Raw genomic sequence first — 17,178 nt, forward strand, 5'->3', positions numbered from 1 at the left:
ACGGTTGCCTATCCTACTATTCTAGAATGGTTTTCTACTAAATTTTATTTAGTTAATCTGCTCTGAAGCATCTTGAGAAGCTTTACTACTTAAAGCACAATATGAATGCAAGTTGCTGTTGTCAGAGCAATCATTAAAACTTATATTTTAAGATATCAGTAACAAGGTGATTTATTTGTGTACATGCCAATATAGCTGAATATTGCAGAAAGTACCAATAATCCTCAAAATTGTACACTGGACCTCAAAATGCTTCATCCAAGAAAACCATGAAAGTGGTGACAGCTCAGCACTGCACTACTCAACATTTCTTTTGAAAGCAGTGTCAGACACAAGAGCTCTTTCCTAATTGGATGACTAATAATTTTCACAGGAAGTTATTAAAGATTTCAGGAATAAAGACTAATGCATTTAGTTACGTGACTGCTCCCACTGCTTTGTGAGACTTTACCTGGCAATATAGGAGACACACTCTCACCACTGGTTATTTTTCTTCAGTGTTTCTTGCTCTGGACCAGATCTCAGCATCCATACCGCCCTGACAGAGGAAGGATATCTGACGCCCATGTTTGTCAACAGGAATGGCACGGCGGTGTGGTGATCCCAGCCGATTTTTGTCCCTGTAGACCCGATCAACCAAGCCATGGTGCCTGGTCGTTCTACTCGTGTCCAAAGCAGACGACTGGAACGGTGTCTGTAACATAAACAAGGAGAATCATAACCTGTCACAAGCAAGAGAAAATCTGCAGACGCTGGAAATCCAAGCAACACACACAAAATACTGGAGGAACTGAGCAGGCCAGGCAGCATCGATGGAAAAGAGTACAGTTGACGTTTTGGGCTGAGACCCTTCGGCAGGACTGGAGAAAAAAAGCTGAGGAGTAGACTTAAAAGGTGGGGGAGGGGAGAGAGAAACACAGGGTGATAGGTGAAACCTGAAGCGGGAGGGATGAAGTAAAGAGCTGGGAAGTTGATTGCTGAAAGTGATACAGGGCTGGAGAAGCGGAAGTGATAGAAAAGGACAGAAGGCCATGGAAGAAAGAGAAGGGGAGGAGCACCAGAGGGAGGCAATGAGTGGGCAGGGAGTTAAGGTGAGAGAGGGAAAAGGGGATGGGGAATGGTGAAGGACGGGGGAGGTGGGCATTACCAGAAGTTCAAGAAATCGATGTTCATGCCATCAGGTTGGAGGCTATCCATACGAAATACAAGGTGTTATTCTTCCAACCTAAGTATGGCCTCATCACAACAGCGGAGAAGGCCATGGATAGACGTATCGGAATGGGAATGGGAAATGGAATTAAAATGGGTGGCCACTGGGAGATCCCTCTTTTTCTGGCGGACAGAGAGTAGGTGCTCGGCAAAATGGTCTCTCAATCTACGGTCTCACCAATACATAGGAGGCCACACCGGGAGCACCGGACACAGTATATGACCCCAACAGACTCACAGGTGAAGTGTCGCCTCACCTGGAAGGACCGTTTCGGGCCCCGAATGGTAGTGAAGGAGGAAGTGGAGGAGCACGTGTAGCACTTGTCCCGCTTGCAAGGATAAATGTCAGGAAGGAGCTCAGTGGGGAGGGACGAATGGATAAGTGGGACGTGTAGGGAGCAATCCCTGCGGAAAGCAGAAAATGGGGGGGGGGTGGCGGAGCTGAAGGAGAAAGATGTGTTTGGTGGTGGGATCCTGTTGGAGATGGCAGAAGTTGCGGAGAATTATGTGGTGGGCGCAGAGGCTGGTGGGGTGGTAGGTGAGGACAAGAGGAAACCTATCCCTGGTAGGGTGGTGGGAAGATGGGGTGGGAGCAGACTCTTTTCTTACTTCCATGGCCTTCTGTCTTCTTTTATCAGACTCCCCCTGCTCCCACCCTGTATCTCCTTCACCAATCAACTTCCCAGATCTTTACTTCATCCCTCCCGCTTCAGGTCTCACCTATCACCTTGTGTTTCTCTCTCTCCCCTCCCTCCACCCTTTAAATCTACTCCTCAGCTTTTTTTCTCCAGTCCTACCGAAGGGTCTCAGCCCGAAACATCAACTGTACTTTTTTCCATAGATGCCGCCTGGCCTGCTGAGTTCCTCCAGCATTTTGTGTGTGTTGCTTGAATATTAATCTGTTCTGGAGGTCTTCCCTCTTCAGTCTCCAAACTCATAGACCATCAAACAAACTCAGCAAATGCTTTCAACCACACAAACTATGCACAAGAACTTATGTCATTGGGTGATTTATTAGAATGGACTAATCACTGGCTATCCAACTGAAAGAATCAGGCAACATTGGTTATTTTCAGGCTGTAGAAGTTTAAAATAGGGGTGCCAGAAAATATGTTGTGCTGTGTTGTGTCATACAGCATATTCAAAGCTGCGATAAACAGGTTTTTGGACTATAAAGGGGTCAGGTCGTGATTTATGTTGAGGCCAAGATTAATGATAGAGCAGGCTCCATGGACTTTATACATATTCCCATGTCTTATGTTCTCATGGTTGACAGGATCTTTGACTATGTGATTTCCAATCCGATACTCTGGCTCGCACAGTTTTTCCCTCCCTCAGACAACCATAACTGGGTACCCCTGGTTCCACCTTTACCTCTTCAACTTCATTCATCTTCACTTCTATCACAGAACTATTAAACTCCCTCTTCCATTCTCCTATTCTGAAGAGATAATTTTTACCACGTTACCTTGGTTCATTCCTCAACCATCACCACCACTCTTCCTTTTTGCAATGAACCTTCCCAATAAAGTAACTCCTGCCCTTTTAAATTTTCCCCTCACGTCAAGGTCTCCAAACACTTTCTACCTTTTATTTTTAATTCAATAGACCATACTTACAATGTGAGCTCCTCTAAACAATCTACAGATGTAGGTCAGGATTCACATTGCTGAACACTTTAAAATTTAATTTTATTGGATGTGACCAGATCAATATTTCTTGCCCTTAACCAATCACCCTTGGGCTATGGGAGGTGATCAGCTGCAATCTATAATGTGAGCATGAATGATTCTAGGATTTAGACCTGGCAATAATGGATTTGCAAAATACTCCCAAGAAATGATGAGCATGGTGGGAGAAGAAGTTGATCTACAAGTGATATTTCTGCCCACCTTTACTTTTATAGATGGCTGTGAGAGAAATCTTGAGTTACTGCAGTGCTCTTTGGAGATGGTATCCATTGCAGTCAAGATGCACTGATAGTGGGAAGAATGAATGTTAGTGATAGGCAAGGTGAGGTTCAAATGGTGGGAGGGCTGCTTTTGTTTTATTAACTTTACGGGTGTTACTGGAGCACCAATCTTTCAGGCAGCTCTGCGCAATCGCATCATAATTTTAGTTTCAGCCTCACTGATTCTCTCCCCCACTCCCATAATTACCTCTCTGCACACAGCATCTTATGTTCCGATGAAGTTCAATGCAAGCCTGAGGAACAGCAACTCATCTTTTACCTAGACATATCAACAGTCCTCAGTATTCAATATAGAGCACAATAATTTCAAATGATTAGTGTTACCATTTACAGCTGGAACCATCTTTTTTATTGTACCATCGCTACATTATTTGTTCTGAACTAATTATTCCTGACAGATACCTAACACTGGCCTTGCCCTTTGTTCTTTCTTCCTTTTCCAATTGACCTTACATCTTAAGAGTTTTTCAAATCTTAACTTTTCCAATATTAAGCTGAAAGGTCAGTAAATTGAAAAGTTATCTCTTTCTCTTGGCATTGATGCTACAGGTCCAGTGTCTTCAGCATTTCCTGAACCCGGTCCCACAATAGCAAGATCAGGAACAGTTATTACCTTACAACCATCAGGCTCATAAACCAACATGGATAATTTCAATCACCATTACTCTGATCTGATTCATAACTTACAGACTCACTTTAAATGACCTTTTACAACTCATGGTCTAACTTTTATTTTATTGTGCACATTGATTGTCAGTCTATTTTTTTTGTAAGTTCTGTTGTATTTCCTCCCACCCCCCATAAATGCCTGCACGAAAATGAATGACAATGGAGTCTATGGTAATATACACATTATTTAACAACAAATTTACTTTTATTCCTTCATTCTAGTGCATATTAGGTTCAGACATTACACAGTGAATATGAATTCACAAGTGTTTTTATCTGAAGGATTAATGGAAACAAAGTTTAGCTTGTATGTCAAGTACACAGCCAGAACTAGTTTCTTGGTAGTTAAGTTTTATTTTATGAGGAATCCCACCAAATGAGTTTGTTGTAACCTTGTGGTTTACTATAACCCTTGGAGATCACAGCAGCTCTCCTTCAGCCACAGCTAAGTCCTATATTGTGTACATTTAGATGGATCCACTAGAAAGATTAGAACACCAAAAAGAAACATGGATCTTAGTTTTGCATATACTCAAAAAATGCGCACTGGAACACAAATACAATCATCTATGGGACAATGTGAGGTTACTTACTTAGATAGGAAGAATATTAGTTACTATTCTCCGAATATAAGACATTTCTTTTTATCTTTATTCTAAATTATGCCCAGCGCTAGACTCTCAGCCTCAGGAAAATGTCTCAATGTGAATCCTGTCAAATTCTCCCAAAATCTTACAAAAAATATTGCCCCTCTTTCCCCTGAACTCCAATGGGTATGTGTCCATAGAGGGCAACCCCCTTATCCCCGTAATTTAAACTGTACTACATCCAAGGTAACTACATCTATCTTCAGATACTAAGGTCAAAACTCATGAAAGCCTGTCCAAGTGGAACAAGAATTTCTTACTCCAAAACGCAAGAGATTCCGCAGACGAAGGGTCTCAGCACGAAATGTTGGTTCTTTATTCCTTTCCATAGATACTGCCTGACTTGCTGAGTTCCTCCAGCATTTGTGTTTCTTACTCCTACATTCATTTGAATTCTCTTGAAATAAAGGCTATCAACTTACTTACATTTCTAATTGTTTTTAAATCCACATAGTAACTTTGTTTTATGAACCAATACATCCATGTTCATACCAACATATTTAAAGGCTGCTTTTATATTTTTCTGCTACAAAGAATACCCTCATATTTTTTGACATTACACTTCATCCACTACATTTTTATCACTTAATCTATCCATGATGCATTGCATATCACTTGCATCCACCTCAAAACATACTTCCCAAAATAATTTTGTGTTATTAGCAAACCTAGCTATATCAGACTCTGTCCCACTGGTAACAACATGCTGATTAAATATGAACTATATATTTTACACAATTACGAGCAACCAATCCACATTCAGTCCCAATCCCACGAGTCTTTATTCTAAATCTTATCAAATGCTCAATGAAAATCCAGGTATTTTCAAATCCTTCGGCAACTACTTATCTATCCGACTGGATTGAGGCCCCCTACTTCCTTGGAACAGGAGACTGAACTGTAGGCTGCAAATAGCTTTAAGGAGTGGCAAACTATCTACATTGTAAATCCAGAATTCAACTAAAGATAAGGTCATTAACCTGAAATGTTGAATCTCCACAGATGCAGACCGAACTTGTAACAACTTTGAGCATGTTATTTTTATTTCAAATTTTCAGGGCCTGCAATACGCAGAAACAAAAATTTGAGACAAGCTAAGGGCGTTTAATTTGCTTACCACACAACATCTCAAATGTGTGGAGGTGGATTAATGTTAATCCTCCAAAACACAGTCTGGGTTGATGCATCTCCCACAGTACGACTAAAGAAATCCAATTACATCTACAGTTTAGGCTTTATGTTCAGTCATATGATAGATAATGGAACTACTAAGCTCTTAGGCATTGTCTTGATGGGAGAATGGTGATGACTCTCATTCTGATTCTCATTCATTGGCTGTAGTCCAGAAAACAAACCAAAAAGGAGAAAAGGTTCAACTGATGTAGCATCCAAACACAAAAGAAAATTCACTCAGTCACTCACAGGTTATTTCACTATTCATATGATTAAATGCTAATAATTCTGAACTTAAATTTTGTTTGAAAACTGAACATGGTAATCAAGTGACTTTAACAGACCTTAGTTTCACTGATCATTGCAAAGCCATTGGAAATGAACAACTATATACTGAGCAATACTGTGAACATTACAATCCTAGGCAGAACTGAGAGAAGACTCAACCTATAGGTGGCTGCAAATATCATTACTGGACGGAAATTTCATCACTTCATGACTCTGTGATCTGAATTCAATCGCAAGCAGATTCACACCACCCTTAGTGCAATGTCCCTGAGGAATAGGCAATAAGGGAATAAAGAGGGAAGGTCTTGTTGCTTTAGGGAAAGAACACAAATATTATGAGGAAATTTTGTTTCTAAAATAAAAATAACTACATCCTTTGACTAAAAAAATGACTAGCTTCTCAGTCCTTTTCATCCATTAAATGCTATGAATTGTTTTATTGATTCTTAATAAAATTGTTTCCCTTCCTCTCTTATAAGTGACTAAAAGCTCCTGTCTCCAGACATTACACACCTAAGTATCAGAAATTCTCAATGACCTATTGCTTGCAATGGCAGTACTGACAACTCCTGTTATTCTTTACTGCCCAGTACATACTGATTCAAAGAGGTAAATGAAAATTAAATAAAAATGAAGATGCTGGAAATTGGAAATAACACATAAAACGTTAAATAAACAAGGAGGCCAGGCAGCATCTTTGGAAACAGAAGATAACATTTCAGGTTCAGCAAACCTGGAAAGGAGGCTGCTTCTCTTTCCACAGATGCTGCTTGGTGTGCATAATTTTTCCAGTATTTTCTATTTTCATTCAGAGTGGTTCTCAGACAGTCCTAGTAATCCAAGGTACTAAGATGAGAACTTAAACTTCAACCCTCATTTTGCTGAGGTATAACATATCTGCGAAAGATACATAGAGGCTGTCTATTTTTAATAGTGGTCTTGAGGGCTTATAACATTAACAGAGTGAGTGAGTGAATTAACTATTTCCCTCATTATCTATGGGGTACTCTACAAATTCAGATTAACAAATGATTAGGACATCATCTTCTGCAAGTTTTTCTTTCCAATGGCAGCAATGCATGTCAAATAATTTTCCAGTTTTATTTCTGGGATGAGTTGTTTGCTTTATAATAAACCTTTAGAGAAACTCACCTGAAAAGGCAGGTCCAGAGTGGTGCTTCCTATCTGGTTGACATTGGGCAAGGAGCCTCCATAGTACTGACCCCGACCCTGTCCCAGCTGTAGGTACTGTGATTTCTGCAACTGTAACTGAAAATAAACAGACCCATTACAAGTAAGCTGACATCAACTGAGGCATTGCCTGCCCAATCTTCCAGAGGTTTTTCAAGAAAGATGGGACAATACATCAACATCACATTTCAATGACACCAGACAGTTTGTGATCCCATTGAGCTAAAAAAAAACTTAGGGAATGCGGCACAGCAAAATAAATACCCAGAAAAACGTCTTGCTAAAGATGTTAAAACTACAAAATTAGTTTGCATAAACTAGGGTTTTAATCCTGGAATACTGGAAGCATTCAAATAGAAAGACGTATAAAATTACAAGGAGCCGCTGGTAAGCAAAGTTCAACACATGCAAATGTGAGGACATCCATTATTATTTGAGCAAATATCTGTAGAAGTATGAACATCCATGACCGTGAAGTTTCAGATAAGTCTAGGAGCCCATGTGTAGATTACTAAAATGTAGTGGTAAGGTACAAAATTAACAAAAAGGATAATGAATTTTTTTTTAAATTTGTGAGTTTACAGCTGCACAAAACCATGGTTAGTCTGATTCTGAAGTATCAAAGATACTCAAAGGATAAAGAAGGTATGTATTGGTCTGTGGAAGCAGCTCATCACGGATTCACTAAAGCATATTAAATGATTTCACAAACAACGTTTACATTCTCTGAAATACTTAAGGTTAAGGAATAGAATTTCAGAATTTTCAGATTACATGAAATGCAAAAAAATTATAAGCAAGGAGAATATAGGAACAGATATCAAAAAGACACAGGCTGCTAAACCAACTGATCTAAGGTAGATTAATTACAAAGAATTGTTAAGTAATATACTGGCAGTCCCGAGTTAAGACAAGGTTCCTTTGTTATCAGAACTGTCCATAAGTCACAAATGAACAAAAAAAAGTGTGTGTGGGACAGGTTTACAGAAAAAATCTGGGAGAGTGAGAGACACCAGTTTCATTGACTCGGTGCATGTGTGAGAGAGTCTGCTCAGTGTTCCCAGCCCAATTCAACCACCAATTGTTGTGGCTCGAAGTAGTGATGGAGAGGTTTCGGTGCGGAGATGATGTGCACAGAAATACCCCATTCCCACCCAACAAAAGATGGCTGCTGCCCTACAGCAGCTTGCACATCTATTCCTGTCCATCCTGCCAGTCTTAAAAATGCACGCTTACACGTATTTATAAGCTGGCGAGGACCCGTATTTGGTAAGGTGAAATGAAGAGAAACAACATGAATTAAATAGTAAAAATTTAAAGGTGATTGAGGAACCAAAAAGCTGACAAATCAAGTCAAGGAGAATATTACAAATGCCTTGGCTTTAATAGACCCCACAAAACCATTCTACCATTCATGATCCTACTTTATGTGTTAACTCAGTATATCTGATTTTTCTTCAATTCCCTTCATACATTTTTCAACAAGAATTTAATAAAGATTTACAATGTACAAATAACCCAGCGCAACTGCAACTTACAGAGGGACAGTTATAAACTTTATTCATGAAATTCAAACTCTGATCTTCAGACAATGCAGCTTAACTATAGAATATTCCAGCGGTAATGGAATTTCTTTGCCAGTCCTCCTCAGGTTATGGCAAGGTTACATTCCTGGAAACTGTTTATAAACCCAACAGTTCACGTGTCAGACCAGAAGCCACCAAACAAGCTCCCACACGAAGGAATGCGTGCTGCCCCACAGCAACCATCCTGCTGGTCTCTCACAAACATGCTTGTATAGGCTGTACGTACAGTTGCCAGATAAAGCTTGAGAACCCTTTGTAATTACCTGGTTTTCTGCATTAATTACTCATAAAATGTGGTCTGATCTTCATTTAAGTCACAATGATAGACAAACATCATCTGCCTAAACTAATAACACACAAACAATTGCACTTTTCGTCTTTATTGAATACATTCGCAGTTCAGGCTGGAAAAAGTATGTGTGAACCTTTTAATTTAATAACTGGTAGAACCTCCTCTAGCAGCAATAATCTCCACCAAACATTTCCTGTAGCTGCTGATCACACTTGCACAATAGCGAGGAGGAATTTTAGACCATTCCTCCATACAAAACTGTTTGTTAATCAATATTTATAGGATACCCTGCATGAACAACCTTTTTCAGCTTATGCCACAGCATCATAATTGGGTCTCTGATTTGGCCATCCGAAACACAAATTTACTGTTTTTGATTTACTCCTGTGTTCCTTGTGTTCATTGTCTTGTTGCATCATCCAACCTCTATTAAGCTTCAGGTGGCAGACCACCACCCTGACATTTTCCTGTAAAATGTTTTGATACAATTTTGAATTCATTGTTCCGTCAATGATTGCAAGCTGTACAGGGCCCTGACGCAGCAAAGCAGCCTCAAGCCTTAGTTCTTTACAGTTGGGATGAGGTTTTGGTGTTGGCGTGCAGTGCCCTTTTCTCCACCAAACAGTGTGCATTTCTGCCAAAAAGTTCAACTTGTGTCTCATCTGTCCTCAGAGCATTGTCCCCGAAGTGTTGTGGAACATCCAGGTGGTCTTTGCAAACCTGAGATAAGCAACAATATATTTTTGGAGAGCAGTGGTTTCCTCTGTGGTGTCCTTCCATGAACACCATTCTTGTTTGGTGTTTTTCTTATAGTGGACACATGAACAGAGACTTTAGCATGTTCTAGAGATTTCTGCAGGTCTTTTGCTGTTACCTTAGGTACTTTTTCACCTCCTTCAGTAACAATAGTACTGAATTTCCTCCAATTGTGGACAATTTCTCTTACTGTGGACTGATGGAACACTCAGATCTTTAGAAATGCTTTTGCGGCCTTTTCCAGCTTCATGCATCTCTACAATTCTTCTAAGGCCCAAGGTCCTCTGAAAGTTGTTTTCATTGATGCCTGGTGCACACAAAGAGATCGTTCTTCAGAAGAGTAGGCTGACTTTGTGTGCCTTTTTTTTATAGAGCAGAGCACCTCGAAAACCCACACCTCCAATCTCAGCTCATTGATTGGAACACCTGACTCTAAATAGCTTTTGTGGAAGGCATTACCCCAGAGGCTTACTTACTTTTTTGAAACTAGACAGTGATTGCTTAAATGGTGTACTTTGTATTGACGAGAAGTACAATTATTTGTGTGTTATTAGTTAAGGCAGATTGTATTTGTCTATTATTGTGACTTAGATAAAGATCAGGCCACATTTTATGATTATTTAATGAAAACAGGTAATTGCAAAGGGTTCACAAACTTTTTCTTGCAACTGTAAGTCAGGCATTCATAAACTGGGAAGGAGCTGCAATGTCAGTTGCCCTTAGTATCTTGAAAATTTCAGCCAAGTTATTATTTAATTTTCTAAATTCGACAGACTGCAACCCTTATTTGTGTAATTTAAAAAAAGTACAATTGGAATTGACATATTTCTGGAAAACCTACTGCACACCCTCCAAGGCCAATGTATTCTCACTAGGGATGGTCTCCTAAACTGCCTGCAGTACTGTACCTGACTGTGCTATATCCCTTCCTATACAAAGACTAATATTCTATTATCTTATTTTGATCATTTCTGTCTCCGTGCTCCTGGCACTTTAATGATCTGTGTTCATAGATCATCAAATGTTACCATTTAGAAAGTTTCTATTATGTTCTTTCTAACTCTAAAGTAGATAACTACACACTTTCCTACTTTGAAATTCATTTGACCGTTTTTCCAAACTCCATAAATTTTTTCGATCTTTGTTTTCTGTTTCCATCAATACTGCCTGTAACATCACAGATCTTTGTAGTGTCAGTAAATTTGGAATATGTTGTTGTCCATCCCAAAATATAAGTTTTGTGTAAATATGGGTATCAATTACACTATCAACAGAGATCCTGTGGATCTATGAAACTATGAAAATTCATATTGAAATTTTACAATGAAATGTTGCCAATTTGAGTACAATCATTGTTTCTGCCTTCCCTGCTCATTTACCCAATTTTCATTAATTCAACACATTCAACCTTAAATGTGGTATAATATCCAATGCCTCGGGAGGTCCATGTGTACATAATAGTCACTTGCATACTTGCCTGCCCTATCTGACTCCATCTGCCCAATATTTTAATCAACTCCTTCAGAAGATCAATCTGGATCATTAGACATGACCAACTCTGCGAATCCAGGTTTCTTTGCTCCGATCAGCTCAACACTGTTAAGTGTTCAGTCACCCTTAATTAGATACTACTAATTTCCCGGTGGGAGATGTTAAGATAACCAGACTATGATCAATTCCACCCACCCAAGATTTGCATCTTTCTCAAATAATGAAATGGCTGATACGTGCATTAAAAGTGTCTTAGAAGATTACAGTTAGAGCATCTGTAATATTTTAATCTACTCATTAAAATCGGAGTACAGAAATTATCTTTTTCTGGAGATATGTCACTCTCTGCTGCCTTTATTTACTTCCTTTTTATTAACTTATTCATGTTTATTCTGGTAAATCACTCCACAATTCATGACTTTGACAGGTGCATCATCACCAAGGCTAATCCACTGGTAACACTAATGCGACATAATTATTCAGAAAGGTCACTATACCTTACTTTACTTTTGTGATGTTATGTTTCAATAAACATCATAATTTTTTTTGTTTAGATACAGCTTACATTTGATTCGGATCTTAAATGTTTAGCATCTTTTGCTATTCTTTGTATCTCCCTAAATGTCCAAGCTCTGTGCTAGATTCACATATATCATTTTATTTCTGTCCAGAGGTTTACCAACTATATAATATTAAACCTTTCTTGAAAGCCGTAGAGTTATTTTACCCACTAACAGATATGCCCAATTTGTTATGGACAGTCTTTGTCACTTTGCTTGTAAGTCAAACTTACCTAAAACTTATCTGGAATCCATTTTGCATTTTTCATTTCTGAACAGTACATCAAACTGGATTTTGTTATGGTCACTGTTTCATAGATGTTCAAGTTTCATTAAGCTTGTTAGCAAAACCTTCCTCCAAAAAACTGATCACTTTTTAAGCATGAATTAGTTTGTTTATCCACAAATATCTCAGACACAGTATTTCCACTAATGCCATCCTGCATTTACTCTGTTTTAGTCACTAATTTCTGCTAATTTGCTATTGTTATACCCAATGCTCTCCAGCATCTTAAATCATTTTCTATTTAAGTAACAGCTGAACTCTCTTTATATTCTCTCTCATCATTGGCTTATTTTTTAAATCATTATGACTATTTCTAAAACTTCCCCTTCTTTTCTTGAATAGAGGTTGTTTATTTTAGTATATTCATTTCCCAGACCTGACCATTTTGCAGTCCCATCTCAGCTATTATCATGTACTACCTTTCTGACATTTCTACTTATGCCTGCCATGTGCATGCAAGAGAAAGCTAAAGACATTAAATGTCAAGGGAATGTGGTCAGACTTTCTTTTTTGGAATGTATCAGTGTCTGGTTGTTATTTGGAATGAACTTAGCTTGCATCAAACCCAAATAATATCTATATAAAGTTGGGATCGCTATAGAAAGTGTTACAAAAGGAATGGAATTCTTACTACACATAATCTCTGACATGATTTAAGAAAAGTCAATAATCACAAAATCAGAGAGATCATCTGGCCCATCAAATCAGCTCTATTCAAGACCTATCCTGCTTGTCCCACACCTGCACCTTCTCCCCACAGATCTACAAACCATTTTAAAGCACATATCCAATTCATTTTGACAGCTACTATTAAATTTACCTCAGCTCATCTTTGTAATTTAGCTCAAGTTTGGATCAAAGGTTTGAGTTAAGTAGACTTGGTTGGGATCTAAATCATAATTGCCACTTGGACACCATCCTTAACAACATCTGGCATTTTACTGATGACTGAAAAACATATGATATACCAGAAATTCAACAGTTATTTTGAGGACCGCATATTTTACATTTCATTCTACTGAAACTGGTCAGCAAAAAATGCTTCTAGTTCTGGCACACAGAAGTTTGATAATGAAGTCTGTGGTAGGAATACACGCATTTGGTTTGTGAATCAAATTGGTTATAGTTTGACCTCTAATGATGGGAGACCTCAGGAGGCCTAGGTAATTCGACTAATCAGCAATTCTGACTGAAGACTGCTACATATTGTGAGCTTTGAACTTACTGAAAATGAGAATGATTAAGGAGTCTCCTCTTCATACCAAGACAGCAAGATCATGTTTAATTATTCACTATCACATGGCTTCCACTAGAAGGATTTAAGGATGACAAGTTTGCCATACGAGGAGAACTTGAGAATATTAGGCTTATGTTCCCTAGAGTTTAAAACAAAATGAGAGGAGATCGCAATGAAATTTGCAAAATTTGTCAAGGACTTGAAAGGAAGGATGCAGGATATTTTTATTCTGGCTAAGGATTCTGGAACCAGGTTTACAATCTAACAATTTGGGCTAGACTGTTTATGAGGACTCCTTTCCCCTACTGAAGAGGGCAGTGAATCTTTAGGAATTCCCTAACTCAAACAGCTCCAGAGATTTATTTGAGTTTGTTCAAAGCCAAAAGTTGAATTCTGGGAATAAGGGAATCCAGGGATATGCAGATCATGCAGGAAAATGGAACTGAGCAACAGGATCACCTAAACAACAGGAATTCTGCAGATGCTGGAAATTCAAGCAACATACATCAAAGTTGCTGGTGAACGCAGCAGGCCAAGCAGCATCTATAGGAAGAGGTGCAGTCGACGTTTCAGGCCGAGACCCTTCCTCACGTCCTGACGAAGGGTCTCGGCCTGAAACGCCGACTGCACCTCTTCCTATAGATGCTGCTTGGCCTGCTGCGTTCACCAGCAACTTTGATGTATGTTAACAGGATCACCTGTGAGCTTGATCAACGACAGAGAAGAGCTGAAAGCCCAGATAGCCATCTTCCACTCATATTTCTTCCGTTCTTATGTACATGTTAGGGTCTAATTTTAAAATATAGCTTGCACTGTACTTGATCTCCTCTTCTACTCTTCCCACTGAACCCAGGTGCCCCCATGATGGCATGGCAGAGTGAGGGATGTCAGGTACTAAGATCGTAGACCATGATGTAGGTATGTTGTGGCTTATTGAGCTGCTGCTGATAAGCCACAATGCCTAATGGAAATTCAGCTTTGAGCTGCTATATTTGTTCTGTGTCCATCCTTTCCAGTAATGCCTCACAACGCAATGAAAAGCATCATCTTTGTAACGGGAGAATTTTATTGATAGTCAACTCCTATCAATATCATGAACAGATACAAGTAAATTAGTGAGGATGAGAATGTGTTCTCTATCTTGTGTTCCCACATGCACTACCTGCCACAAACTGATAGCTATGTCCTTCAGGATTTGGCTGCAAGTTCCTGTCTCCTATTTCTTACAGACTGAATATTCCCTCTCTTTTTTTCATTATCCCTTCAAGCCAATTTGAAATTCCCTACCGACAGACAAAATGCAATATTTACAGAACTCTCCGGTCCCTCAACTATGGAATCCCATAAAACCACATTTACTATTTCAAGTTGTCACAATCAGTATTCTGGCTATCCATCCAACAGATTTTATCCAGACACTCACAAAGAGCTAAACCACCCCAGAAATGATCTAAAAGACATGACTAAAGCTAATCTCCATGAAACATTAACACTATTTTCTCTCTCTGCTGTTACTGTATTTCATTATTTTCCATTTCGTTCCAGTGATGATGCCAGAAAACATCGTTCTCTCCCTCAAAAAGGTGGAGGATTAATTGCAAATTTGAAAACTGAGATAGGTGACTAAATAATGTAAGATTATAGAAGTGAACAAATAAGCAGTTACATATACAGAAATGCAGGTCCACTTCAAAACTCAAGGGGCTGAGTGGCCTATTTCTGTTCCTCATTTTGTTGCCCAATTATCTTTAATGCTATCCTCTACTTTGATACTACCAGAAAAAACGGTTTATCCTTTGATCAGATATCGATCAAATCCACTGCCGGAGGGATCCCATTTCTGCTTTTCATTAAGTCTGTGCAAGTGAAGCAGCTGCGCCTAGTGTTCACACTATTCAAAAGCATCAGTTTTGTTGTTGACATTGTTTAGTTTGTCGCTGAAATATAAATGGGCATTCATATGGAAGCAATGTTCTGTTGATAAAAGGTGCATTTCTTAAAACACAAAGCCATAAGTTCAACAATACTCAAAGCAAACAAAACCTGCTAGTTTGTTAGGTGGCAGGAAAACAGAACAAGCACTTTAACTGACAACAAACTGCACCAACTTTCAATTTCTGGGAATCTGTTTACATTTCTTGACACATTCCTGCATCTGAAACTAACGCAGCCTGTTTCACTCAACACATTGAAAACAATCCAAAACTTATGTACCAAGAAATTCAAATATAAGCCAAATGCACAATTATCCTCCGAACATAAGATCTTTAAGAATTTCACTAAAAAGAATTGGGATATGGTGAGAAAATTATTCCAAAAAGTGATGGGGGGCGACAAAGGTGCGCAGCGAGTGGGGTAAATTGGTTTGGTACTGATACCCCTGAACAAATATTGATTCTTATGTCTCAGATTGGTGGGTTGTGGGGGTGAACTTCTTGCATTTATGTGGTATCTTTATTTAGACAAAATATTTCACAGTGCTTTACAAGGTGGATCAGAGTGGACTCATGCAATTTTTACTGTGCGCTAGTGACGAGGTTCGATGTGATGTTGTGGGAGTTAGGGGCGTTCTCTGCAATCAGGGAGTCAGTGTAGGCTTGTTGGGTTTAACGTGGAGCATAGGGGTGTCAGGCGGTACGATATGTCAGGGCATTCAGTGACAAATTAATGATTTGGGGTCTTTACGTTGCTGGAGATTTCAGCGGTTCAGTGTAGGGTCATGGGGTAAGGAGCGGTGAGATCTAGGTTCATTCTGAGTCAACAGTGCCGTGTGGGGGCGGGGTGCTAACTGAGCCGAATGGGGTTAATGTGGGTTGGGGAAGAATCAGCGTGTGCCGTAGGGGTAGGTTCGGAATGAGATCTGGCAGTTCAGTGTGGGGTCGACGGGTTCATAGAGGAATGCAAATAAGCAAATAGGCCCGGTCTGGAGGCCGATAACAGCGGCTCTTGCAAATGTCCCCGTCGGCTCCGGAAGAGTCCTGTGACTACGCGCTAGAGCCCGTGGACACTCGGCTCCTGTGGAAGTTCAGGCAGCGCCGGCCCCTTTCCACGGCCTGAGGTCCGGGGGCTGCCGCATCCCACCCCCAGCTGCAGCCTCCCGTGGACAGCGAGCGGCCCCCAAGCAGAGGCGCGGACTCACTCGGGCCGCCCGGGTGATGCTCAGGTCCTTCATCACTTCCTCGAAAGCCGCCGTCTCCTCCGCCTGTTTCTGGGTGTGGAGAGCGATCTTCTCGCTGAATTTCCGCGGGTTGTTCGACGCCGCCATTTTCCGCAACCGCCTCCTTCATCCTACGCCACCACGCACGCACGCACGCAACAACCTCTGCGTCAACACGCAGGGAGGAACAAGCCAGCGGGGGCTTCGCTCGTCCCGTCCTCCTGCAAGTTTGTCCCTCAGCAGCCAAACCCAAAGCCCGCATTTCTATCCACTAAGCCCACTCTCCATCACCCAGGCAAGCGTGTTCCTCACGAGAGACCGCAGGCGCTTGAAATCTGGAGCAAAGCACAAAGGAGCTGCAGGAACTCGTTGAGTCAGACAGTCTCTGAGGAGGGAAATGGACAGTTAGTACTTCGGGTTGCAACCCTCCGACATTCCAGATAAAAGGCTCGACCCGAACCGTCCATTTCCCTTCAGTGCTGCTCGCTGAATTCCCCTAGTACTTTTGTGTGTTACCCCTCATCCAACTCTGACACTGACAATCAACACACTCCCGATCCCATCCACGCACCAGCCCCTGCTCTCTCTTCCCAATTCCCTTCTCTATGCACACTCTCCATTTCCTGCACCCTCAAATTTTCTTTCCCAGCCTCTCTTCCAACCC

At 40.3% G+C, this 17,178-nt stretch overlaps 1 protein-coding gene across 7 annotated transcripts in view; it reads right to left on the reverse strand.

The window, feature by feature from the left end:
* The window catches only part of LOC134337302 (CREB-regulated transcription coactivator 1-like), a 60,040-nt gene extending 43,210 nt beyond the window's left edge, over nt 1–16,830 (reverse strand). For all 7 annotated transcript variants that reach the window (XM_063032194.1, XM_063032191.1, XM_063032195.1 and 4 more), the window contains exons 1-3: nt 16,497–16,830; nt 7,111–7,227; nt 557–694 (exon numbers count right to left, since the gene is read on the reverse strand). In XM_063032194.1, coding sequence (XP_062888264.1) covers nt 557–694; nt 7,111–7,227; nt 16,497–16,622 — 381 coding nt within the window. In that variant the 5' untranslated portion in view covers nt 16,623–16,830. The remainder of the gene's footprint in view (nt 1–556; nt 695–7,110; nt 7,228–16,496) is intronic.
* Nucleotides 16,831–17,178: the final 348 nt, after the last annotated feature.

This window comes from Mobula hypostoma, chromosome 24, assembly GCF_963921235.1.
Source record: "Mobula hypostoma chromosome 24, sMobHyp1.1, whole genome shotgun sequence".
NCBI lineage: Eukaryota > Metazoa > Chordata > Chondrichthyes > Myliobatiformes > Myliobatidae > Mobula > Mobula hypostoma.